We start from the raw sequence: 25,907 nt of genomic DNA, 5'->3' as shown, positions 1-25,907 counted from the left end.
CAATGTCTCATACCTGCAGTTTTGATGTTAGGCTTCCCTTATCAGTGATTAACAAAGCCAAAAAGAAATAAAAATGGATTTATACTGTAGTTGCCCTATATGTATTTGAGCAAAGATGCATCTGCTCACTTATGTTTCCATGTCTGTATTTTAAGTTGCAGAAGATACCTGCTGGTTAAAACTAGCTTATATACTGTATGTGTCCAGGTAAAAGATGTAACATTCATCTTCCTCGACTCCAAAACCTGCTCTCACATTATTTTTCTAGGTACAAAATCTGCACATTGTAACTCCCATATTTAAAGACAAGTTTAACATTCAAATAAGACACATGTTAAAGGCAAGGTCTGCATGCCCTGAATGTACCGCACCTGCACAGGGGCACAGAGAGCCGTGCCGGGCCCGGGGATAAAGAAATAATTTTTGCAGCACCGCTGAGAGCTGAGGAGAAGGGTGCTGTGAGCCGATCAGAATAGTGCAACGCAAAGGGGGACATGATCAGTGTGATCACTCCCCCCACAGGCATAGGAGACTGTTGCAGCCGCTGCTCAGCAGCTGAGAGCAGTCTCCCACTGCAGCCCAGCACACAGCAGTGTGTGCTGGACTGCTGTGAGGTAAGAGGGAGGAGGGGTGGCGCCAGACCCAGGCACCTCCAGCAAACCCGGGCCCAGGTAATTAGCACCCGCTTTTCCTAACCCCTTGGCACCCCTGCACCTACACATTCATGCTCTTCATCTGCTTCTTCAAGCAGAATTTAAATTTGCAACTTTAAAGTAGAATCTAAGTGTATATATGAGAAAGCATTGTACTTGTTTAGTTCTTCACTTACAAACTTTCATTTCCGGTTGCTAGATTCAGGAGCCTGTTCATCACCGGGAGCCAGATGAAGATTGCATTGGTTTCCGGAGGCAAACTCCAAAAACGTTCAGTTTTCAGAGTTTGCTGAATACTAGCAATTGGGTATGTGTAACGGGCCCATATCATATGATAAAAAACAGCAATAGGTAACAAAAATACAGTAGATAAGCATAGACAATTATAGCTGCATCCATCCTTAAGTTTTTTTCAGGTGCTTAGGCAGCATTAGTACATGACATACTTGCCGACTATCTGGCTGCCCCTTCCGGGAGGGAGCAGTCAGATCGGTATGACTGGGGGGACGTCACCAGCAAACAGGGGTGGGGCCGGCCAGACGACGAGTTTGCGGTTGGGGTGGGGGGCGGAGCAATGCAATCACATCATTTTGACCCTGCCCCCACTACACACTGCTGATATTACAGGCAGTGTGAAGCAGGGGTCAGGGCCAAAATGACGCGATTCCACGTGAATCACGTGACAGCCATCCCCCGTTGTGGGGGCTTTACATGTAATTGCGGAGGGATAGGAGGGGTCGCCGCCAGCCGGGAGGCTTGCCTGCCTTCTCGTGAGTTTGGGACCGGCACCCGATTTCAGGAGGCTCCCGACCAAATCGGGAGGGTAGGCAAGTATGGTCCATGAATGAACTCCAATTAGCTCCAGCACTCACCAACATGTGATCATGTGGACCTAGTCTTACAAGTAGGGATGAATTCAATTAGCTCAGAAAATTACCATGCAAGTAAAAGTGCTAGCATCCTCTGGCTTTTACATCCAGAGCTATTCAATCATAGGCCCTTTTCCTTGTGCGGTAAATCCAAGGCTAATGTGCGTTAATGCATAAATTCTGGGATAAGTGCCCAGAGCTATTATATAACAAGTTCACGGCAACCACGCTAAAGGCACTTTGTGCCTGATTCAGAGATAGATGGAATTGCAGGCTCAGACTCGAACTGAAATCCACATTAAGTGCAGCCTGCGGGGTGCCACGGGCTACAATTCAATAGCCCCTGCCAATGCATTAGTCCACGGTAAATTACCCCAGCTAGTTGAATCTGGCACTTAATGTCTTACATGCATAAAGGCAGGGCCGAAACTAGGATTTTTGTCACCAGGGGCAAGACAGTAATTTGGCGCCCCCCATGTAATTCCGCCTGCAGTAGTGCCCATATTGTAATGCCCCCATAGTAATGCCCATATGTTAATACCCCCATAGTAATGCCCCTGTAGTACCCACCATACAGTAATGCCCCTGTAGTGCCCATGCTCCCATATTAATGCCCCTGTAGTGCCCATGCTTTCATAGTAATGCCCCTGTAGTGCCCATGCTCTCATAGTAATGCCCCTGTATTGCCCATGCCCCATAGTAATATCCCTGTAGTGCCCTTACAGTAATGCCCCTGTAGTGCTCATGCCCCCACAGTAATGCCCCTGTGGTAATGCCCCTGTAGTGCCCATGCCCCAATAGTAATGCCCCTGTAGTGCTCATGCCCCATTAGTAATGCCCCTTATTGCCTATGCCCCCATAGTAATGCCCCTGTGGTAATGCCCCTGCCCCCATAATAATGCCCCAGTAGTGCAGCTTATTAAAAAAAAAAATACTTACCTTGAACCCCGCTCCTGCATCCAGCGTCACGTCCGGTCCGCCGGCTGCTCCTTGGAACTATGGGGGAGATGTCATGACGTCTCCCCCATAGTGCCCGTGGGGAGAGCCGGAAGCTGGAGTTCGGGAGAGAACTCCAGCCTCCGGCTCCGGCTACACCGCGTCGCTGCAGAGAAGGAGCCGGGCGCCCGCTGGTAATAAATATTACCAGCGGACGTCCGGCTTGGAGCCTCTCTGCAGCGCCGGGCTGGAGGTCACTGGCACCAGGTACAGCGGCTCACCCGGTGCATGTGCACCTCCAGCCCCCCCCTAGTTGCGGCCCTGATAAAGGGTAAAATATATAGACATATAAGACTCTGAGCCTGATTCATAGGTGAATGCAGTGTTTTAAGTCTGTGCATACATCCGCTTTGCACTGCACATGCATCTCGATGGTTACCACTGAAAGACACAGAAGGAAGTTGTACACAGAGAGAGGCAATTTCAGTGGGTGTTCCTGGTTGGTAAATGAGGGTGGCAGTTGGATGCGGGCACGTCGCAAGTGTGTCATGGTTAGCGACTGCGGTTTTTGACGAAACTGCACTGATTATGATGACCATGTTCAGGCGGACATTCTGCGCTTCCATTGGGCTGGTGCAAGGTTCAATGGTGCAACCGTTGTGTGGGCAATGGTGCATCTTAAAATGAAAAACGGGGTTTAGCATTACAGCTGGTCAACATCTTTGTATGAATACAATCGGCTGTGGCATTAGCATAAAGATGCAGTAACAGCTGCATTAGATTCGACCTCTGCATCAGGCCCTCTATGTACTAATGTACATAAAGCCACAGTGTTGTTTTGGAGCTGATTGGAGCATATATAGATGTGTCCTTTTACAATGTAGCTTCAGTTGCACCAAATGTCCCTTCTTGGCACATCAGGTCCAGGACAGCTTGGTAGCACCGATTATCTTTCTCGTTCAAAATGTGCATCTTCTTCACATTAATAAAACAACTGGGAGCAACAAAACTACATTGCTAGATTGCACTGATCAATTTGATGTGCAACATTTCTACATCTGAGTCTGAATCTGTGTAAAAAGGTCTTTGATATTAGCGGCCATGGATTTTTCTCATGTCGAGATCTGTTGTGCTGCAGTAGCTGTATGTGGACACATCTGTATGTAAAATTGTGTTATCTAAATAATAAAATTGACTGTTGATAAAAATTATAATAAGAGTTATGACCTCTGATCTCTCACATCAGTGTCAGAGATTCACAGGCAAAAGTGGTGGTGTGGTGATAGAGAGAAAGAGACTGTGAGGGAGAAAAAAGGAAATATGGGAAGTAAGTGTTACTGTGGGGAAGACAAAAAAGGGGGAAGGGGAGAGAGAGAGAGAGAGAGAGAGAGAGAGAGAGAGAGAGAGAGAGAGAGGAGAAAAAGTGTTGGGATATGAAGTGGATAGATGGGAGAAGAGAGAGAGGGGGGTTGGGAGAAAGTGAGTGAAAAGGAGGAGAGAGATTGTGAGAAAAAGGTGGGCTGTGGAAACAGAGAGAAAAAATGAATAAATAAAAGCCAGGCAACCCAGGGCATTGCAGCTATTTACTAAAAACACAAATTTGCTCAAAAAATGGACTAGACCTGACTTTCGCCACAGAGGTGATGATGTACTTTGGAGCAGGAAGGGAGAATAGAGAGACTGGAGCAACATATCTTATTGTAATCACTAATCTCAATATTATGAATATGTGCATCCATTGGATATGCCCACAAAGTATCAAATAACTTACTTTGGCCCTCATTCAGAGCCACTCGCTAGCGGCAGTACGCTCGTTTCGAGCGATGTTCGCACATCTGCGCATGCGTACGGATCGTTATACGCATGCGCGAACCAGTCAGTGCGGCCGAAATTCATGTGCTCGCAATATAGCGAATGCCTGCTATTGTGAGTGACAGAATGAGGCGTATGTGGGTGGTAACAGGGGAAGGTGCTTGAAAATGGGGAGTGGAGATCCGAACGCAGGCGTGCTTAAAGGTCAAAACGGGCGTTTTATGGGTGTGCATAATTAATACAGCAGCGTCATTGACCACGTCACTGGGTTATTTTATAGCCAGAACTGCTCGCAAGATTGTGGTAGCAAAAACCAACCACAAGAATAGCGAGCAGTTCATACGCTGGTCGATGTACTCGATTAATCTAATAAATAGCGGACATGACGTATGGTGCGTGCGGCCAGGGGGCGTTTTTAACAAATAAACGAGCGTATGTTTTGCTCGCTCATTCAGACTTAGAGGTGTGAACAGACTGCAATTTGCGAACTGATCATTTGAATAGCCACCCCTTGTTTTAGAACGAACGACCGCAAATAGCGAACGGCTCTGAATCAGGCCCTTTGTTTGTATTTAACAGACACTGCACAAACTAAATTATTTTGGAGTAATGGATTTAGAATTAGTTATGTAATATATACTGAGTAAACATATAGGAGTCTATTTAAAAAAAATATTACAAAAAAAATTTGAAAATGGGTGTTTTCCCACCCATTTCACATTATTTTAGTATCGCTAAAATGTATCAAATGGCTTTTGGAGCAGTTTTCACACAAAACTACTCCAAGCCCTTTAATTCACATTATTTTAGTAAGCAGATCGCATTTCCCATACTTGTAATAGGAAATCTGATCTATTTTAGATTTACTAAAAGAAAATGTAAAAAAAAATACTGGGAAGGAGCCCTGCAATAATAACACTATCTGGAGATGGCATTAAGTAGTGAGAACTGGTCATCTGAATGCTGTGCCCGAGTTATCTGATCGAAAAACCAAGATGCTGTGAAGTGCCGGGGGAATCCTTAGTTTACTGCAGGGATCAGATGACCAGGGTTATGCACAGCCATCAGATGACTAGATAACCGATGAGCTCACTGGTTCACTGATCAACTGAATGGAGGTAAGTCTAAGCTGAGGGGGAGAGGGGAGAGGAGGGGGTGACGAAAAATGTGCTTGGAGGTGATTTGCAGGAACAGAGCTTTCTTGCAAGTCCTGTCCCTGCATGCAATATTTGATACATTGTTATGATGTATTCAATATTGCAATGGGAATTTGGGTGAATTTATCATATCCCATATCTCATATTATCATATCTGAGTTGTGGATTGTGATAAATATGCCCCCATAGTGCTGTTTATTTTATTTATAATATCTCCCGTAAAAACAAATTACAATTAGCTTTGTTCTTCACACACTGAACCATCTACTGCAGGCTGAATGATAGATAGATACTTACAGACACAAACTGGTGTTTGTCCTGACCATTTGTGATCCTGAAGGCATATGCGAACGGAGGTGCCTACTAGACGAAACCCAGGATTACACTGGTACACTACAGTGTCCCGATAACTGAAGCCATCACCACTTATATGTCCATTTACAATAGGATCAGGAGAATCGCAATGACCAGCTGTAAAATAAATTAAAATACATACATATAAGGTTAACGCCTATCCATTTCAAGTAAACAAAAAACAAATATAAAAGTGTTTAATAATAATCATCCTTATGAAAAGGTAATGTAACATAGCAATTGAATATTTCCTTCCAGTTTCTAAGCTATAAATTCTCTATTATTATTTATTTGGCTGGTATGGATACAGTACAATTTATTGTGCAATATTTTATTTAATGTTTCATTTGTTTACATTTCTGTAATAAGATAAAAGCTTTAGATTTAGGGAAGAAGCATAACAGTATATACTGTATATAACTGGCAATATCTCTGAGTTTCTCCTTTAGTATTAAACTTAGGTGAAAGAATATGAACAACTGTTAAAATTCCAAATGTTTTAAAAAAGACCATGTATAGGGCCAGATTCAGAGCTGCATGCGATGCTGATGTACATGTAGCTGAGAGATTATTTGAAACTGCACAAAAATTCTGAAAACCCCTACAGTGCATCCATTACAGAGTGACTACACAAAGGTGCTGCTGTGACTGATTCAACAGTATCAGAAAAGTGGCAGAAAAGTGATTCCTGGGCAGTGACTGGGAGGCAGTAGTGGATCTAGACTGTTCTTTTGGGGTGGGTGATTTAATGATTAATTCTGACTCCTCCTCTTGCCTGTACTGACACCTCATCTTTCTGGTCGCAGCAGCCATCTCCCTGCTCTCCCCTCCCCCAGCCATCTCCTTGCTATCACTGCCCCAGCCACCTTCCTGCACCCCCCCTTTCTCTGTCCGAGGGCAGAAGCAGCCATCTCCCTGCTCCCCCTCCCTCCTCTCTCTGTACAGCAGCGAGGTAGGACGGAGTCTGTAACGTTCCCTGCACAGTGTCAGTAGTAGTGCACAGACAGCACCACTGTGCAGGGATGAGAGTCTCTGGTCAGTCCAGCAGGAGCAGCAGGGTGCAGGGAGCCAGCTGTGATCTCACCCTCACAGGCTCCCCAGAGACAGTTTGTCACTAACACACCCCCCGGATGGGGACATGCTTACACAGCTCTGATCATAGCACAGGCTGAATGAGGATAAGGGGAGGGGGAGGGCACACAGCCTGCTCTGTGCATGATGCGGAGGATAGAGAGGATCAAGGACAGACTCTGTTGGGGGGGATTGCCTCAATCTCCCCCCCTTGATCTGCCACTGCTTGGAAATGACTAATAGTGCACTCAAAAATTGTCCGCTCGGTGGACAGTGTCACAGGCATGTCAATGTAAGCGGCTGCATTCCCAGACTGACATCCGCAAGCATAGGAGGCTGTGGTGAGATAGGTAAACTGCATTTGTCATAGGTCTGGTGCAAGTTTAGATTTTGCGACCAATAATGGCATTTTATGATGCCCCAAAAAGTATTACAGTGCAAAATAGTGCTAAAAGTGTCTAAGTCTTTGCATATTCAGCCATATGGATGTACACAAGGGAATGAGTTTGAATATCATTTGCATATACTTGCAGAGAAGTGACCACCATTACTTGCTGCTGTGTGCGCTTTTGCGTGCGACTCCGAATCTGGACCATAATATCTCTATACAAGGCTTATGTTAGAGCATAACATGTACACACTGATCCATATTGTTGCCTTCCTATTTAAAAAAAAAATTGCTGGAAGTTCTAGTCTTAAGAGTGGTTGTTCTATGGCAGGCAGAATCTGCTTTGTGTGTGTACACTGCTATAGTACCACAAGCCCTGGCTGGTAATGCCTTGTGTCCTCCAATTTTTCCAATACAATTCTAGGCTGGAGCCATAGTGTTGGTGGCACTTTTGGGGGAAAGTCCTAAGCTTTTATCCCATTATTTATTTAAACATTATTTAACATTTAACATGTTGTGCCAGACAAGCTAGCTGAATTTCCAGTATCTCATATGCCATAGGGACCTATTTTGCTCAGAGGTACTTGCTCGCACATTTCCAGTGAGTTACAAACTTGCTGGCTATTAGATTTTGTGGCTTCTATCTGTAACATTCTAAAAATCAAGACAGTGATTTGTATCCATCTGAGTTTGATCCTGATGGGTTTCTGGTTGAATTTGCATTTATTCACATTCTATTGTAATGGTGTATCTTAAAACGCACCAAAAAATGACCAGTATTGCACAAGTCTTGCAAAATCAGATTCTAGTACATTCCCCCTATATTTCTAAAAAAGTATGGAGGGTAGGTAATTGCGATCATTTGCAACCAATATAAAAGTCTAGTGAAGCTATTATTGTTAATATTCCTATTCTTCCAAACCACAAGTATTTGTGAGGTTCTTATCTTAACTATTCAGCAAAAAATGGGCGAAGAAATATATAAAATTCAGGGATTTCAATGTAGGCAGCTTGCTGGGCTTGTATGCAAAGGATCTATGTGGGAAGTATGTGGAGTAATATGTCGACTTAAAAGACTTTTGAATTCATGACTTTTCACCATGAATTCTTTAGTAGTATGGTTCTGCTGATTAGTCTAATTAGGGGTTCTATCCCTGGAACATACAAAAAATGAGATAAGGAACAACGAAGCAGTGCCCTCCTGTTAATATGTGCCTCGCATCTTTAGATGACATTATAGCAAATCACTGATATTGGAACTTAATTGCAGGCTTATAATCAACACAGTAATACAAATAAATAAATAATAATAATAATAATAATAATAATAATAATAAACACTCCAGTGTCATTCTCCCCTCAATCAATACATAATTGCCTCCCCGTTCTGTCAATCAATTCTACATCTGAATTAAAAATCATTCCTATACAACAAAATGCATCAGAGAGCAATCAGAATGAACTGTGTACGTGCTGACCATCACATTAGACCAATTTATAAGCACGCAATTTGGGCAACTAGGTGACTGTGCCATCTTGTCATTATTTGTCTTTAGGAACCAGCATTATAGTCAGAATCTATGCAGCATCTGTTCTGTCTCATATTAAATCGTCAGCTCTACTAAATGTTTGGTGCCAGATAAATCACTATAAACTATTCTAAAACATTGTGACATTGTGTGTTCTTTTATTAAAACATTTTAGTTACTGTTTTTCAACACACAAATCACTTTGATTTTCTTGCAGTATTAAATTTGTTTGGATGAAACAAATGCGCAATGGTCCAGTGAATAGAAGCTGATTATTCACTTTATAATACAATGGATTGAACAGTTTAGGAGTGATTGATTTCTCTTAATTGACTAGTATCTTTAGCAGCTTATCATTGAGTGGTCACCCCATGACAGCATATGTTTAGATGGCACAGGATATTGCATTGTGGTTACGATTTATATACTGTATTCTGTATATCTGTTTTATTCTGTTTTCAGATGTTATTGTTTTTGGATTGTTTAATAATATATATAAACAGCACTCATTATGTATAACTATTGGTTTTTCTTCAACATCATTTTGCTGGCTGAGGCACTGCAATTATTTTGTTCTAGCAGAGCACTCAAAAATGGACATAAGTAACAATCTAGACATGTCCTATTGTTCCTTCCATGAGTCCATCACTCAGCTACCCCAGCAATTCTTTTATGATAAATCCCTACTATGAGCGACGCTATAAAGTAGGACTTTACAGAGATTTTAAAAACAGATCAGAAAGAATTGCTGGAGTGACCATAGAGAAACTGTATGTGGATCTGTAGCTTAAGATATCACTGTATAGACCCTCATATCATCCTCTTGTTAATCCTATGTTGTGACATTATACATGTGACAGTAAAGTTTGTCATGCAATATTCCCAGGGGTGTTTTAGGAGAGGAGGGGGCCCATGTGCTGACTCAGTGCGGGCCCCCTCCTTTCTCTTGCGGTGCCACAGCAGGTGGTGCGGCCGTAGATTCTAGTGCTAGAATCTACTGTGCATGCACGGATCTCTGGGAAAATGGCGCATGTGTTATTTTCCCGGGGACAGTAATACTGCCAGTGACTTTTGCTGCTCTGCAGCGCCGGTCCGGCGCTGCAGAGCAGCCCTACTGGAGACAATGGATAGGTAAGTATAAAGAGTTAATGGGTGCAGGGAGTGCGGTGTTGTCCCCCTGGGACCCAGGGGCCCATGTGCACCTCACACCCCGCACCTATTATAAATACTCCCCTAAATATTTATTTTGTGTTAATTCTTGAACACAAGATCAACGCGGATAAACACACAAAAGTTGTATTGAACTTGAGCAGCATTGTTATTGCCTTGATAAAGGTCCTGGGTTGGATCGAAATGTTGGTGGTATGTATATGCTTGTTTTTGGTTTGTATTCTGTTGGACATTAAATACACTGTTATTTCCTTTACAAACTAGTCTGGAGAGTGCCATAATTTCTGCATAGATCTATGTATGTGTATTTATATATACATATATACACAATATATCTATCTACATTTATACAGTATATATAGTGGTGAGAGGGGTTGTCTCTTACCTGAATTGCCCACATTCTGGTGGAATGAGCTCCCTTCAAGGGAGGCTGGAATGAACCTGTGTGTTCTGCATTAGAGTGGATGGGTGGAGTACCAGGTTTTCACATTTACTCAGACCCAGCTGGAATCATCACTGAAGCACAGGAAGGGTTTAAATCTCTCAGATCCCTGATGCCAGATAATCTGGCCAGGCGATAGGCCAGGGTTGGTGGTTAGCATTAGGGTGCCAGGACCTGGAAGGTCTACAGATATTGCAATTGCTGACTTTTAAGCACAAGGAGTGCTGGAACATTTACTTTTATATTATATTATGTTTATTTTCTTTTATGTGCCTGTGTGTATCCAGGTCTATGCTCACATATGCTAAGGTGCAGTATTTGCTGCCATTAAAAGTCACTGCTTCACCAAGTACCTACTTTCTATACCCTGTGTTACTATATATATATATATATATACATATATGTATATATATATATATATATATATATATATATATATATATACATACACATACACACATTGTGCGCAAAGTCCTGTACTCATCCAAATAGCAAAGGGAGAATCCTACACAGCTACTCTACAAGATAGTTCATCCAGGCCATAGTTAACTTGTCAACTGGGTGATCATGGGGAGTATGTAAGCTCTTAAAACATTTTTTATTTTAGCTGGGATTTGAATGCCCAAGGACTTGAAAGAAACATCTTTCGAGATGAAAGAGAATAGCTATTGTAAGTCATGGGGAACAGGAGGATGAACACATATAAGCAGGGTATCCAATTTAGTGGCATTAAGTTTGTAGTAAGCTACTCCACTATATTTGTCTAGAAATACCTGGTGGGCATCTAATGAGGTATCCAGGCTAGTTACAAACAATAAAACATTGTCAGTAAAGATACATAATTTGTGGTGACTATCTTGAATTAGAAAGCCTGGGAAGTTAGAAGAGAGTCTGATTATTTGTGCCATGGGTTCGCTAGCAATATAAAAATTAAAAGGGAAAGGGAGCAGCCTTGTCTGCTACTGTTCATAATTTAAAAGGAGGCCAAATAATAAAAACTATTGCTAAATATTTTAGCAGATAAGCCTTCATTTATCCAATGGAGTTAAAAATATTACCCTGGATGTCAAATTGGAGAAGGACAGTACACCCAATACAAGCAGTATAATGCTTTTTCCGTGTCCAAGGAAAGGAGCAACATTTCACCTGTGAACTTGATGCCTCCTCCACAGGTGAAGAAATCTGCATGTGTTGTCAGGTGCTTGCTGGCCAAGTATAAAGCCTACTTACCTTAGATGGATAAATTTAGGGAGGAGGGGATTTAAATGGTTGGCCATTAAGTTAGTAAACATGTTAATGTCCATATTAATCAAGGCTATGGAGACCGATCTAAACCTTTTTTTGGTAAAGTTATCATTTCAGCTTCCACCATTACTTTTTGAAAGCTACCAATTTTCATATTTTCATTAAAGAGCTGAAAGGGGATAGGAACAATAATGTTGCTAAATGCAAGGGCATTTCTAGAGAGGAGGGAGCCCATGTGCAATCTCCGACACGGGCCCCCTCCTCTCCGCCCATCGGCCTGCTGCGCACTGAGCTGTGTGTGGCGAGCACCAGAGTTATAGTCTCTGGGCATTAGAGTGTGCCCAGAGTCTATAATGTATGCACAGGTCACTGAGAAAATGGCCGCGGCGGCCATTTTCTCTGTACTGAGCGTGCGCAAACAATGGGAAAATGGCCGCTGCGGCCATTTTCCAGTCGTTTTACAGTGCCGGACCCCCGCACCGACGTGGGACTTCAGAGAGGTAAGTAATATTATGGGTGCAGGGTGTGCGGTGCGGGGCCCCCCTGGACCCAGGGGCCTGTGTTCCCTGCACACCCTGAACCCATTATAGATATGCCCCTGGCTAAATGTGAAATAGAAAGCATTGATATATCCTTGTCCTAAGGGAGTTGTTTAATCACAGGCTAAATTTATTCCATCATCAGTGGTTTGTTTAACATGGGTAGACTTGTATGGTCAAGAGATGGCAGAGTGAGATCCGTGAGGAAGAAGACAATAGAGTTCGCAGAGAGTTGACAGATTGATCGTCTCTTAAATTATAGAGCTGGGCATACTACTTTATTCTTAGCCACATGCTATCTGCATGCAATGCTGATGTTAACATACTTGAGCGATTATTTGCAACTGCACATTCATGAACATTTCTGAAACCCCTATGCCCATGTGTTATACAGAGTGTACTGTATGCACAAAGGTGCTTTTGTGTTTGGGTCAGATGGTATCAGAAATGTTGAGAACAAGTGATGGGCATTCCTGGGTGGTGACTGGGCGGTGACAAGTAGTGTAAGTACCAATGGTCCATTCAGTGGCCATGTTATGGGAGTGTTGTAGCTGCTGCAATCCCAGATGCACAGCTGCAAGCACAGGGGGGCCGAGGCCAGACGGAGAAACTGTACTTGCCATAGGGCTGGTGCAAGTGTCAATGGTGATGTATAAGGACACACCTACCTGTATTACAGACAGTGCACACTAACACTAAATATGGGTGTCTTAGACCTTGCACATTTGGCTGCATAGGTGTAAAGACATGAAGGAGTTTGTAGCAGCATTTGCATAAACTTGCAGACAGGTGACCACCAACAGATTCTGCTGCTGCGTGCACTTTTGTGTGCGACTCAGAATCAGGCCCTGTGTCTGCATATAGTTCAATGATCAGAGGTTGCAATATCTTTCATAATTACACCCATCCAATACAAACTGCCCTTATAAACTATTGTCCAGTCTGCATAATGTGACAGAGATAATTATTTTAAATCCAATCACTTTTCCATAAATCACAATTATACTGTTTTATCTTTAACATAAAAGTTAAATATATTTACCTAGACACCGAGTTTCAATGCCACTCCAAAGACCATTAGCCATACATTCTCTTACATGGGAGCCAACAAGTGTGTATCCAGAGTTACAAGTAAATATTGTTGTTGCTCCATAAACATTCAAAGTTCCAATCCTGTTACCATTTGGAGGTGTAGGTAAATCACCACATGAAATTACTGTGGAAACAAATTAACAAACCAATGAATAAAATGTATTTATTCACTCAGAGCAAAGCTACACACTGTCTTTTTATGAAGACCTCTCTGTCCTATCTGATAGGTAAGGATAGATAGATAGATAGATAGATAGATAGATAGATAGATAGATAGATAGATAGATAGATAGATAGATAGATAGATAGATGTTTACTATATGTACTGTATATGTATATTTACTGTTCTTTGTAGGTATATACATAATGTGACAGGAAAATTGAAATTAGTGGTAATACATAATTAACCTATATTAAGTTTATGTATGTAACATGATAAATGTGTCATTAAGCTTATATAAGACAATGAAGTTATCATTTTTTACCTAACAATTAAACATTGTAATACAAGTTTTAAACTACATATTTAGATATGTTCACATATATTCTTCTCATGATAATCATCATCAAAGATCATTGCTCTAGTGGTCGAGAACCTGCAAAAGATACACCTCTAATTCCAATTAAATTAACTACACTTCACATAAGTTTTTGCCCACACTTGCCAGTATGAAAATGTGTATTATGCATAATAAAACATAGTTGTACCCAAATCTAAATGTCATACTATATAACTCTGTGAAAACATCCATAAAGTATATTAGCTTTTAAAAATAATTATAGCAACAAATTATATTCAAAGTATACTTTCAAAAAGCAAGCACAAATCAGCCCCATTGGCCCAAACCTACATTTTGAAAACTCAACTCATTTTGTGTGAATAATTTTTTTTTGTCAAGAAACTATGTCTGGGGAATGACAGGGCATGGCATGAATGATCAAACATTGATTTGCATCTACTGCTGGTAGTACAAAGTCTTTACATCTCTGTGGTGATGAATAATTATGGTAATATTGTTGGTAAGATGAATTTGAAAAGTAAGTTTGAATTCATACATATTTGATCCATACCCATACAACTTGGTTTGACATCTTCTCCACTCCATGTTCCATTAGCTCTGCATTGTAGAAGTCTCAAACCTCTAAGATAATAACCAGGACTGCAACTCAGCAAAACTTGAGATCTATATTCATTTAATGAACCTGAAACCAGCTGCCAGATGACGTGTTCAGAGAGTTGAGAATCCAAGCTTGAGCAAGTGATAGCTGCAAAACAGCAAAATAATTGAATATTAATATTTTCCTAAAGATACCCAATGTCACTAACATATCTTAAAGTAAACAATGAAACTGTATGTAAATATTTATAAGGAACAAGAGTTATTTGCTTTCAACTATAAAAATAGATTACCGTAAAAAATATATTAGTTATTCAAACTGTAAAGATGCAAAACTAAGTTGTGCATATACCATACCACTGAGAAACAACATCAGATGTGCTTGGGGAACCCAATTTATGCTCTCTCTCTCTCTCTCTCTCTCTCTCTCTCTCTCTCTCTCTCTCTCTCACACACACTCTCTCTCTCTCTCTCTCTTTATATAAATACAATGAAATCTGAATTGCTAGCTGATGGATTTTCACTCTACATTTCTAATTTCTATACTTTATGTTCGTATTGCCGCTCTCTTAATTACATTATACATTTTGTGAAATGTCATCAGTATTATCATACTTTTCTTTGTGAAGGCATGGATTCCTTTTCTGCATTCTAATTGTCTTCCTCCACTACATATTATTGGTCACACACACATCAATCTGATCATTTTATCCAATCATTTCATATCAAATTGTTAGCACTAACAATCAATCCAAAATATTCAATTGTTTATGATCTTATTGAGTGATAATCAGTCTACTATGTATTCGTCCAAAATAATTTGGATTGAATTATACCTGTATCATGTGCATGATATAATTGGGCAATGAAAATCCAAAAGTCCTTCAATTATTCTACACAGTGCATGCATTGCAGACCACACACAGATTACAGGGACAGGGAAAATAAAATTGGGAAAAATGTGGTTAAAACTTTTTGGATTGCTAATAACATGTGTGCCTCAATTATATATTACAGAGATAATAAAGAAATTCAATTATTTGTTTGGAGCCAAAAATCGTGTGTCATTTGTTTTATCTTTGTTATGTTGTATATAAAAAATCTATATAGAGATAACTCCTATTATGATTAGCTGATTAATTCAGAAATAGAGGAAACATTAGTAAGAATGTATTGATGAAACTTTATTAACCCTATGGGCGGAATTCAATTGTTTCATCCCCCTTCTGATGAAGGATATCAATCTGAAACGCGTTAAGCTGTTGGTGATCACCTTTGGGGAGAAATTATCTTATCGCACCTTGGAACCATGGAACTAAGTGTGAGGACGGAGATCCTGAATCCTTTCACCACTTGGGAGGGTAACCAGTCGTGCAATATTCCCCTGACTACATCTTATGGTGTGATATGTTTGTTATTTATTGTTAAAATGTGAGTGAGTTTTTATCAATAAAACTGAGTTTTCCTGTTGTTTTTACAATATCACGCTATGTCTCTCTCGTTTCTTTATATTTGAGAGAGAAATCCTGGAGTTTGAGAATACATAATCTTTGGAGAACTTCAGTGTCTTTTTGGGATAATGAAGACTCATCTAATATTTGTAAGAATACTCTTGCCTTTTAAAATTCCCTACCATTGACTGTGATCAGAGCCATTGTGAATTATCATTTTTTTGGATTATATATTTATTTTGAGGATATTGTGAGGGGTCCTCCCTGATTATTTATAGGCAGCAATCCAGAGTGTTTGCACAGTTTTTTTAATCTAAATTTTATTGTATTATATCATCCCCCTTCTCGCCCGACGGAGCTCTTCAATTGTTGCTCCTGTCGGGCACTATCAGCTCCCGGCGACAGCATTTCAGCTTGCACACCCCTGTGGGGGGCGTGCTGATAAGCACGAACAGTGACCCGTTTGGGCTAAACCCGACCCGACGCTGCTAAACCCAACCTCTTTGGGTGCGTTCGATGAGAAGATTGGCATCAATTGAATAGCGCCCTGCTATCTCCCGTCACTTTAGATGCGAGATAAAGTTCACTAAAACAATTGAATACTGCCCTATATATAAAATGTATATATACAGTATATATAAATTATATATATATATATATATACACACTCTAACTGATGTACCCAGGGTCACCCGGGTCAATCTTAGATTTTTACTGTTTCCATTTCCATCACACACCACTCTGGTAACACATTAATCCTTCACCTCTATAGTAATGCATCACTTCTTTAGTAAGACATTACACCACCTCACCTGAGTACTAACATATTTCACTCCTTCACTTCTGTGGTAACACATTATCCTCACTCACCTCTGTAGTAACACATTTCTCTCCCTCACCCATGTTGTAACACATTCAGCATTCCCTTCCCTCACCTGTGTAGAAATACAATCCCGCCCTCACACCTGTAGTAACACATTACCCACATTCACACCTGTAGTAACTTATTTCCCTCCCTCACCTCTGGAGTAACTTATTGCCCTCCCTCACCTCTGGAGTAAAACATTCACCTCCCTCACCTCTAGTAACACATTAGCCCCACTGGCCCCTGTAGTAACACAGTTTCCTTTCTGTAGTAACACATTCCCTTCATCACCCCTGAACTAACACATTCCCTTCCCTCACCTGTGTTGTAACAAATTCCCTTCCCTGACCCTGTGGTAACACATTTGACATTCCCCTCCCTCACCTGTAACATTCCTCTAACTCACCTGTGTTGTAACACATTCCTCTCCCTCACCTGTGTAGTAGCACATTCCCCTCTCTTATTTGTGTAGTAACACATTACCCTCTTTCACCTCTATAGTAACACATTCCCCTCTCATTGCTGTTGTAACACATATTCATTTCTAACCTTTATAGTAGCACATTCTTTTCTCTCACTATTCAAATAAGGGAACACCACCAACTGCCAGTGATGTTTAGCAGCACTTAGGGTGACAGTTGGTGTTTGAATACTTAACTGTGCTGCAGCAACAATGAGTCAGTCAGTCAGGACATTGCTCAGGGTGAGATATATTTTAGACCTTTTCACCCCCTTAGGAGTCAATTTGCAAAAAATCCCTGCTGAATGGGTACCTATGCCATTGAAGGAATATGCTCACCGATTTTCATGGTTCTAGGTCCAGGGGCTCGGGCTGGGCATTGATTAGTCAGTCATCAGTCAGTCATCAGTCAGGACATTTGATTTTATATACGAGTATATAGATTACTGGTAAACAAATCAACCTGGGTAACCTTTGCTGCTCTATGTAGCACAGTTGCTCTGCTCCTCCCATTTCCCCATGCCATTACACTTAATAATGGATTGCTATCATTTATTTAGATAGCAACACTGGAGAGTGTTTGACAGAGAATATATGTCATTAATTTCACTACTTACTCCATCAGAACTTACAGTCTAGAGCACGGGTTCCCAACCACATTCCTCAAGGCAGACTAACAATCCTGGTTTTGAGGATAGCCATACCTGAGCACATGAGTCTTAATTAGTACTGCACTTATTTTTATTTAACCATCTGTGCTCAAGTATGGACATCACTTAACCTGGACTGTTAGTGTGCCTTGAGAACTGCAGTTGGGAAACACTGGTCTAGAGGCACACATGTTCACTTTTGTCTGAATCCAATTGTTTTTAGAGTGTGGAAGAAACTGGAAAACATCCATGCAAACATGGGAGAACATACAAACCATACACACATGGTACATGACCAGAAAACAAACTCATGACCTCAGTGTAGGTAAGGCAGTTTTGCTAACAACTCTATACCATCCATGCTAGTAACACATCTATCTATCTATCTATCTATCTATCTATCTATCTATCTATCTATCATAGTTCCAAAATGATATGGCACTCTCCTGCAGCTAATGCATCTCACTGCGTGCACATGGTGTATAGAATTGGTATCCTGGTAGGTGCATTCAAAACAAACACACCATGCTCGGCACTGCAGTATATTCCAAAAAAGTGTATTAGACTAGTGTCTAATACACTTTTTTGAATATACTGCAGTGTCGAGAATGGTGTGTTTGTTTTGAATGCACCTACCAGGATACCTATCTATCTATCTATCTAGTATACAATCGGGAAACCGGCTGCCTTAATACCGACAGCCGGCTTCCCGACTGTCATATCCCGGCGAGGGTGAAATGCCGGGCGTCTATATCTAGGCACCTGTCAGTTCCCCGACGCCGGGAGACAGGCACCTGGCATCCCGATCGAAGGGATGCCGGGCGCCATGAGTGGACAGCTGCGGGGGGGAGGGTTAGGTTAAGGCACCCAGGGGGGGGACTTAGGTTTAGGCAGCAGGGAAGGGGGGGATAGGCTTAGGCACTTAGAGGGGGGATTAGGGTTAGGCACTTGGGGAGGAGGTTAGGGTTAGGCACCCCTAAGGAGGGTTAGGGTTAGGGGGTTAGGTTAGTTTATACTTACCTTAGCGACGATCGGGTTTTCCAGCGCAGTCAGGCTTCCGCTGCCGGGAACTCTGCTTTTGTCGGCCAGGCGCTATCTATCCTTGCCTATCAGATAGGACAGAAAATGTAGGTCTTCATAAAAAAAGTGTGTAGGTCTTCATAAATTTGTAGTATACCTCGTAACCTGTTCTTGCGAGTTATGTGTGCAAAACTGAGCGTACTATACACGAGGAGATGGCATTGCATCAATCTGTGATCAAGGGACTTTGGACCTCATTCAGAGCCGGTCGCACAGAGCATGCGGTCGGTCTGAATGAGGGGAGGATGTCTTGAATTTTCAAGACGTCCTCCTATGCGGTGGTAAGGCTGTGGGTTAACACCCACAGCCTTACGACCACCTAAGGTGATGGTCACGATGTTCAAGACCATCGGGTCTATTGGGGCTTACGACGAGACCCTAGAGTAGGGTCTCCCTTGTCGTAAGCCCCAGAGAGCTTTCGGCTCTGTCAGAGCCAGAAGCTCTCCACTGACATCACTAGTGATGTCAGTGGGGCCGCCACCAAATGGTAGGCATTCCCATGGGATCGCCCCCGTTTGGACTGCCACCCCCCCGGCCCGCCTTCCAAATGGGGCGAGCTGTCAATCAACATCGACAGCTTGCCCCCTTTGGATCGAGACCTGCTACGACCGGCGCTGTCGGTCATAGCGGGTCTCACGCATGCGCATGACGGCACCGGCACCATCGTGCGCATGCTCTGTGGGGGGCCATCGACCTGGTCCGAGCACATCGGCGCTAACGACAGGGTCTGAATGACCCCCTTTATCCCCACGTGGCCTCATTGAGAATATGGGGCTATATTGCTTTGCTTAAATGTGAGAACTGTGTATTGAATGTTGGGGCATTCTATGGCCCTCATTCAGAGCCGTTCGCTATTTGCGTTCGTTCATTCAAAAACAAGGGGTGGCTATGCAAATGATCCGTTCGCACATTGCAGTCTGTTCACACCTCTAAGTCTGAACGAGCGAGCAAAACATACGCTCGTTTATTTGATAATAACGCCCCCTGGCCGCACGCACCATACGTCATGTCCGCTATTTATTAGATTAATCGAGTACATCGAACAGGATATGAACTGCTCGCTATTCTTGTGGTTGGTTTTTTCAACCGCTATTTTGCGAGCAGTTCTGAGTTAAAAAAAACCAAGTGACGTGGTCATTGACGCTACTATATTAATTATGCACACCCATAAAACGCCCGTTTTGACCTTTAAGCACGCCTGCAAACGGATCTCCACTCCCCGTTTTCAAGCACCTTCCCCTGTTACCACCCACATACGCCTCATTCTGTCACTCAAAATAGCAGGCACTCGCTATTTTGCGTACAAATGATTTTCGGCCGCACTGACTGGTTCGCGCATGCATACTAAAAACCGTACGCATGCGCAGATGTGCGAACATCGCTCAGAACGAGCGTACTGCTGCTAGTGAGTGGCTCTGAATGAGGGCCAATGTCTTAAGTTCTTTATGGCCACATTTGTTCGCTTGATCGATTGATTTACAATTAAGTGTAACAAGCTAAGTCATTTGTTAATATGTCCTTCTGGTAGATGTACATTTATGTATGGTCTGATGCCATGTTATTATTGTATTTTTTTCTATGCTTCCTGTTTTTGTGTATTGTATTGTTGCTAACATGTGCTTGATTGAACGATATATTGTTTACACACAGAGCGGTTCCCTTGGCAACTGGTGAATGAGGATGACATCACTAAGTGTGCGACTTCCTGTTTCCCCAGGCGCCGGCGCTGCATGCGGTGATGGTGGAGGGTATTTAAGGTGAGTGTTTTGTATTTATTATTATCCTGATGACGAGGTATTAAAGAAATCTAGAAACGTTGACACTTTAAATCCAGCCGTGTGTGGATATCATTGTTCGGTGTACTGCCTATCTGCATGTTATATATATATATATATAGTTATGCAACCAACCCACACGGCACTCCGTATGTATAAGCAGCTTCATTTTGTCAAGGTTAAAACTGAAAGAAGTACATAATTATTTTTGTTTTACCTTAGACACTGGGATGTCCGAAAACATTGGCACAGCAGGTGGTGAAATCAGAGTCATATCAATGTGCTACATCTTTGATTACACTGTATATTTACTGTGACTGTCTTTTCCTTGAAACATATGGATACATTATGATGTGGATTATCACTGATACTTAAGCTGACCATACACGGTGCAATAGGCACCATGCAATGCGACGGGGGATCCAACATCTGACATATTGGGCAGTCCCCAAACATGGTGCAATCGGGTGGCCAACCGCCCGATATGCCGGCTCCCCCCTCCTCCTCCCACATAGCGCTGCATTGGATCGCACATTGCATCCCCTGATCAACTGAACTTGCAGTAAGATCATGGGGTTCGATGTACGACCCCACGGATGCGTACTTGGTCCGACATCTGGCCCATACGCGGTGCGATATAGCAGCCAAATCATACTAATCAGTCAGATCGGCTGCTTTATCCCACCATGTTTGGGGGCCTTTAGACAGCATGCTGCTTTGGAAACAATGTTGAGGCATTGAATTGCAGTGAGTTGTCTGCAATACTATTGATGTTGATATACTGTATGGAACTTTATGAACTATGGCCCTCATTCAGAGCCACTCGCTAGCGGCAGTACGCTCGTTCCGAGCGATGTTCGCACATCTGCGCATGCGTACGGTTTTTAGTACGCATGCGCGAACCAGTCAGTGCGGCCGAAAATCGTTGGTACGCAATATAGCGAGGGCCTGCTATTTTGAGTGACAGAATGAGGCGTATGTGGGTGGTAACAGGGGAAGGTGCTTGAAAACGGGGAGTGGAGATCCGAACGCAGGCGCGCTTAAAGGTCAAAACGGGCGTTTTAAGGGAGTGCATAATTAATACAGCAGCGTCATTGACCATGTCACTTGGTTTTTTTTAACTCAGAACTGCTCGCAAAATAGCGGTTGAAAACACCAACCACAAGAATAGCGAGCAGTTCATACGCTGTACGATGTACTCGATTAATCTAATAAATAGCGGACATGACGTATGGTGCGTGCGGCCAGGGGGCGTTATTATCAAATAAACGAGCGTATGTTTTGCTCGCTCGTTCAGACTTAGAGGTGGGAACAGACTGCAATTTGCGAACGGATCATTTGAATAGCCACCCCTTGTTTTTGAACGAACGACCACAAATAGCGAACGGCTCTGAATCAGGCCCTATGTCAGTAAAATATTTTGGTGACATTATACATAAGGAATACAACATGGGTTATATACATAACCGAATGATATATTGTGTTAGGTGTTACAAGGACAGCCCTGTATATCAATTTCATTGGAACATAGTGCTAGACTCTACAGATTATATATATATATATATATATATATATATATATATATATATGATACAAAATCTAAAGATACAAAATCTGAGATTTTGGATGATAGAGCAGATCCCTAGCTCAATCAGAGAAGGAGATAGGGCAAGCAAAACATTTACTGCAATATGAGTCAAGGTGGAATGATAGGTTGCAAACACTTGTAGCAAAGGGTTTAAATGAATACCTTGTCCTACACTAGGGGAGGGCAATAAGCGGCCCTCCAGCTGTTGAAGAACTACACATCCCAGCATGCCTTGCCACAGTTTTACTATTTGACCATGCTAAAACTGTTGCAATGCATGGGAATTGTAGTTTAGCAGCAACTGGAAGGCCGCTTATTGCCCACATCTGATCTAAACTGTTTTTTATTGTACGCCACTGGAAGAATAGCAATATGATTATTAGGTATATTTTTACATGCTCATTTGTAAGCACAATTGTTTGCCTGAATAATTGGATACATTTATTATCATCATGTGTATTGTTATACACTGGTAACATGGAGATATGGGTACCACCATTATTAGTTACCAGTGATTTACTTACAGATTGCTTTGGTGATCAATATATTGCCAATAGACTGCATTTAATAGAATATTGTTCTTATGTGTAAGGTACTCTTTCATTGTATGTATACTTGTGTAACTAGGTTGATAGATATTTTTGACAGCATTAGTGATGTATTATATTCTGATAGCAGTGCAATATTAGTATTGTTGTATGTATACACATTGTTATGGTGATGATGATGTCACCGCCAGGCACTAGCACCAGCAGAGAGCATGATGACATCATCAATTGGTTGCCTCTAGGCGGGTGCCAGGTCCCGCTGCTGGAGGGAGCCATTCACATGGTGTATATAAGCTAAGAATTGTGCCTCTGTGTTATCCCTGATGACAATGCTGAATAAAGGCAAAGAAACTTTGGTGCAGTAATGCTAGTCTGAGAGTCTGCTTGTTTAACCACTAACTGCGAGTGATACACAAAGAGACATATATATTGAGGCTAATTCACATCCTATGTGCAGGCACCTGGTGCAGGTAATTACTGGTGTGTGTAGTGCTGGAGCAACTAGGATATTTATAATAGAGTTCACATGTGGCATACTTGCATATCTTTTTCCGAGCACCCCTAAAAACATTATAATCTTCATCATGTGGCAATATTGGTGGTTTTTATACCAGTGATTTTATTTTGTATTTTCTATTGCACTTTGCACTTGTACTTTTCTAATACAAGCTGCTTAAGAAAGCACATAAACAATGAACAAACAAAAATTGTGCAATATCAAGTTTGATTGTGGATGGAAATAATCAGTCAAAGGGCATATCATTGTGGCAAGAATTGTCTGATGCTTAAATACATTTGAGATATATTATATGATATTCTGCTAACTGGCAATACTAGTGTGCATTACAACTTATATGTGCAATTGAGACTAATATTCAATATTGGACTATACTGTATCTATGCCATGCTGCTAACTGGGGATATGCAATATATATTTTATCTCTGAGGGTTAGATTTGCTGCTTCAATGTTATCTACCTCCATTAAATAATGTGTTAATATTTGGCGGTATGATAACAATTTTTGTACATCAGTTAAATAATCATGGCTGAAGGTAATAGAGACAAAATAGAGACTGCGTTTAGCCACTTAAATTTCCCTGTGGGTGATGTATGGAGTTTTTCAGAAATCAGTACTGAAGCTATATTATATAAAGAACAACTGGCAGATCAAATTGAATCTACTACGTTAATAGATGTATACCATGAATAGTTGCGATTAAAAAAGAAACAGACTATATACAGTATATCTCAGCGATTATTATAAAACAAAAAAATTCCAAAGAGGTTTTAGAGTGCACAATATGCCCACCATTGGTATATTTGAATCATCCTTCTGTAAACGCTGGGTAATGATTTTGAATAAATATTCGCTGGACCTTATACTTCGAGTGGTAGAAGAGTCCAGCAAAGAAATAAAAACAATGAAAGCAAAATTAGCACAACTTGAAGCTGCACATCTTCAAATAGAAAGTATGGTGGTCGCTCACATCAGCTTAATGATATAGCACAGGTGCTTGTAAATGGCGGGTTTTACACTGAACCAGAGGAAAAAAGGAATATTCCCTCCAGCACACTGCAGCAATATTATCAAAAATACTTGAATCCTACATGATAATAGAAATTCAGAGGTATTAGTTGCACACATTTGCAAATATATGATTAAGCGCCGGGCCAGCATCAAGGATCCTCTATACCGGCGTCCCTAACATTAAGGCGTTCACGTCCGAGGCGCAAGGCACCCCAAAAGAATCCAGCCAAGGACCATCCCCAGGGCATCACACAAAAAAAAAATGGAAGATAGGTGATAGTGAAGTGTAAAGTATAGATGTGTAAAAGATAATCAATAAGTGTTAATATAATAAGAAAGAATTACAATTACATAAATAATAAACAAACAAACAGAAAGGTGATGAAAAAGTATTTATATGAATTAAGTGGTGATGCCCTGAAAAAGGCCCAGCCAGAGTATTATTATATTAACACTTATTGATTATCTTTTACATATCTACCAGCGCCTACCCTGGAACAATAGCTACCTAATAAAACAAACCACAAGTCTAAATTTTCCCCCTACCATGAGTTATGCCTTCCCAAAAATCCCCCATAGAGAACAGCAGAAAAGTGGTCCTAACTGAGGGAATCGGTATGAAATACCGCCGGCCGAAAGCAGCGGCAGGCCGACAGAAGGACAGATCCCTGCAGCGGCAGCCCGACAGCGCTGCAAATCCTGATTGTCCTCAGGTAAGTATATACTGACCTAACCCCCCTAACCCCAACCCACCTTATTGGTGCCTAACCCTAACCTGCCCCCCAAGTGCTTAACCCTAATCACCCCTGTAAGTGCCTAACCCTAACCCTCCCTTCCCCGCTGCCAAAACCTAAGTCCCCCAGGGGGGTGCCTAACCCTAAGTCCACCCCGGGGGTGCCTAACCCTAACCCTCCCTCCCCCTAGCCTAACCCTAACCCGAGATGCCCTAAATCTAACCCTCCCCACCCGCGGCAGTCACCTTGCGGTGCCCAGTATCCCTTCAATCGGGATGCCGGGCACCTGTCTCCCGGCATCGGGAAAATGACAGGCGTCTAGATATAGACGCCTGTCATTTAACCCATGCCGAGATAAAGCAGTCGGGAAGCTGGCTGTCGGGATCACGTCAGCCGGTTTCCCGATTGCATCCCTAACTGAGAGTGTCAGAAAAAATGGACAGTTGGAGCTTTAGATTACTCCCAAATGCTAATTTTCTATGTTTGTGCCCTGAAATATGGCATGCAGCATTGAGCGACAATTCTACCCATCTACCCATCCATGGCAAATTTCAGATTGGAAACAGTTTTTTAGATTCAGCCTTAATATATATAGCACAGTAAGCCATCAACATTTCGATCCTCACACGGATCTTGACAAAACGTCGATGGCTGACTGTGTTTGATCTTATTGCATTAAAAGAAGACATTATTTACTTCAAGACTGGTGAATGCATTTCTTTCTGGACACTATATATATATATATATATATATATATATATATATATATATATATTAAGGCTGAATCTAAAAAACTGCTTCCAATCTGAAATTTGCCATGGATGGGTAGAATTGTCGCTCAATGCTGCATGC

The 25,907-nt window shown here is 41.8% G+C and overlaps 1 protein-coding gene across 1 annotated transcript in view; it reads right to left on the bottom strand.

The window, feature by feature from the left end:
- Window positions 1–25,907, bottom strand: part of CSMD1 (CUB and Sushi multiple domains 1) — a 1,974,400-nt gene that overhangs the window by 160,974 nt on the left and 1,787,519 nt on the right. The window contains exons 51-53 of the mRNA XM_088479751.1: window positions 14,329–14,523; window positions 13,208–13,381; window positions 5,725–5,898 (exon numbers count right to left, since the gene is read on the bottom strand). Of these exons, the coding sequence (XP_088335877.1) occupies window positions 5,725–5,898; window positions 13,208–13,381; window positions 14,329–14,523 (543 nt within the window). The remainder of the gene's footprint in view (window positions 1–5,724; window positions 5,899–13,207; window positions 13,382–14,328; window positions 14,524–25,907) is intronic.

The sequence above is a fragment of the Taudactylus pleione genome, unplaced genomic scaffold (genome assembly GCF_031769625.1).
Source record: "Taudactylus pleione unplaced genomic scaffold, aTauple2 ptg000244l, whole genome shotgun sequence".
NCBI lineage: Eukaryota > Metazoa > Chordata > Amphibia > Anura > Myobatrachidae > Taudactylus > Taudactylus pleione.
Note: the sequence above shows the minus strand (reverse complement) of the source record. Positions and strands in the feature narration are given on the sequence as shown.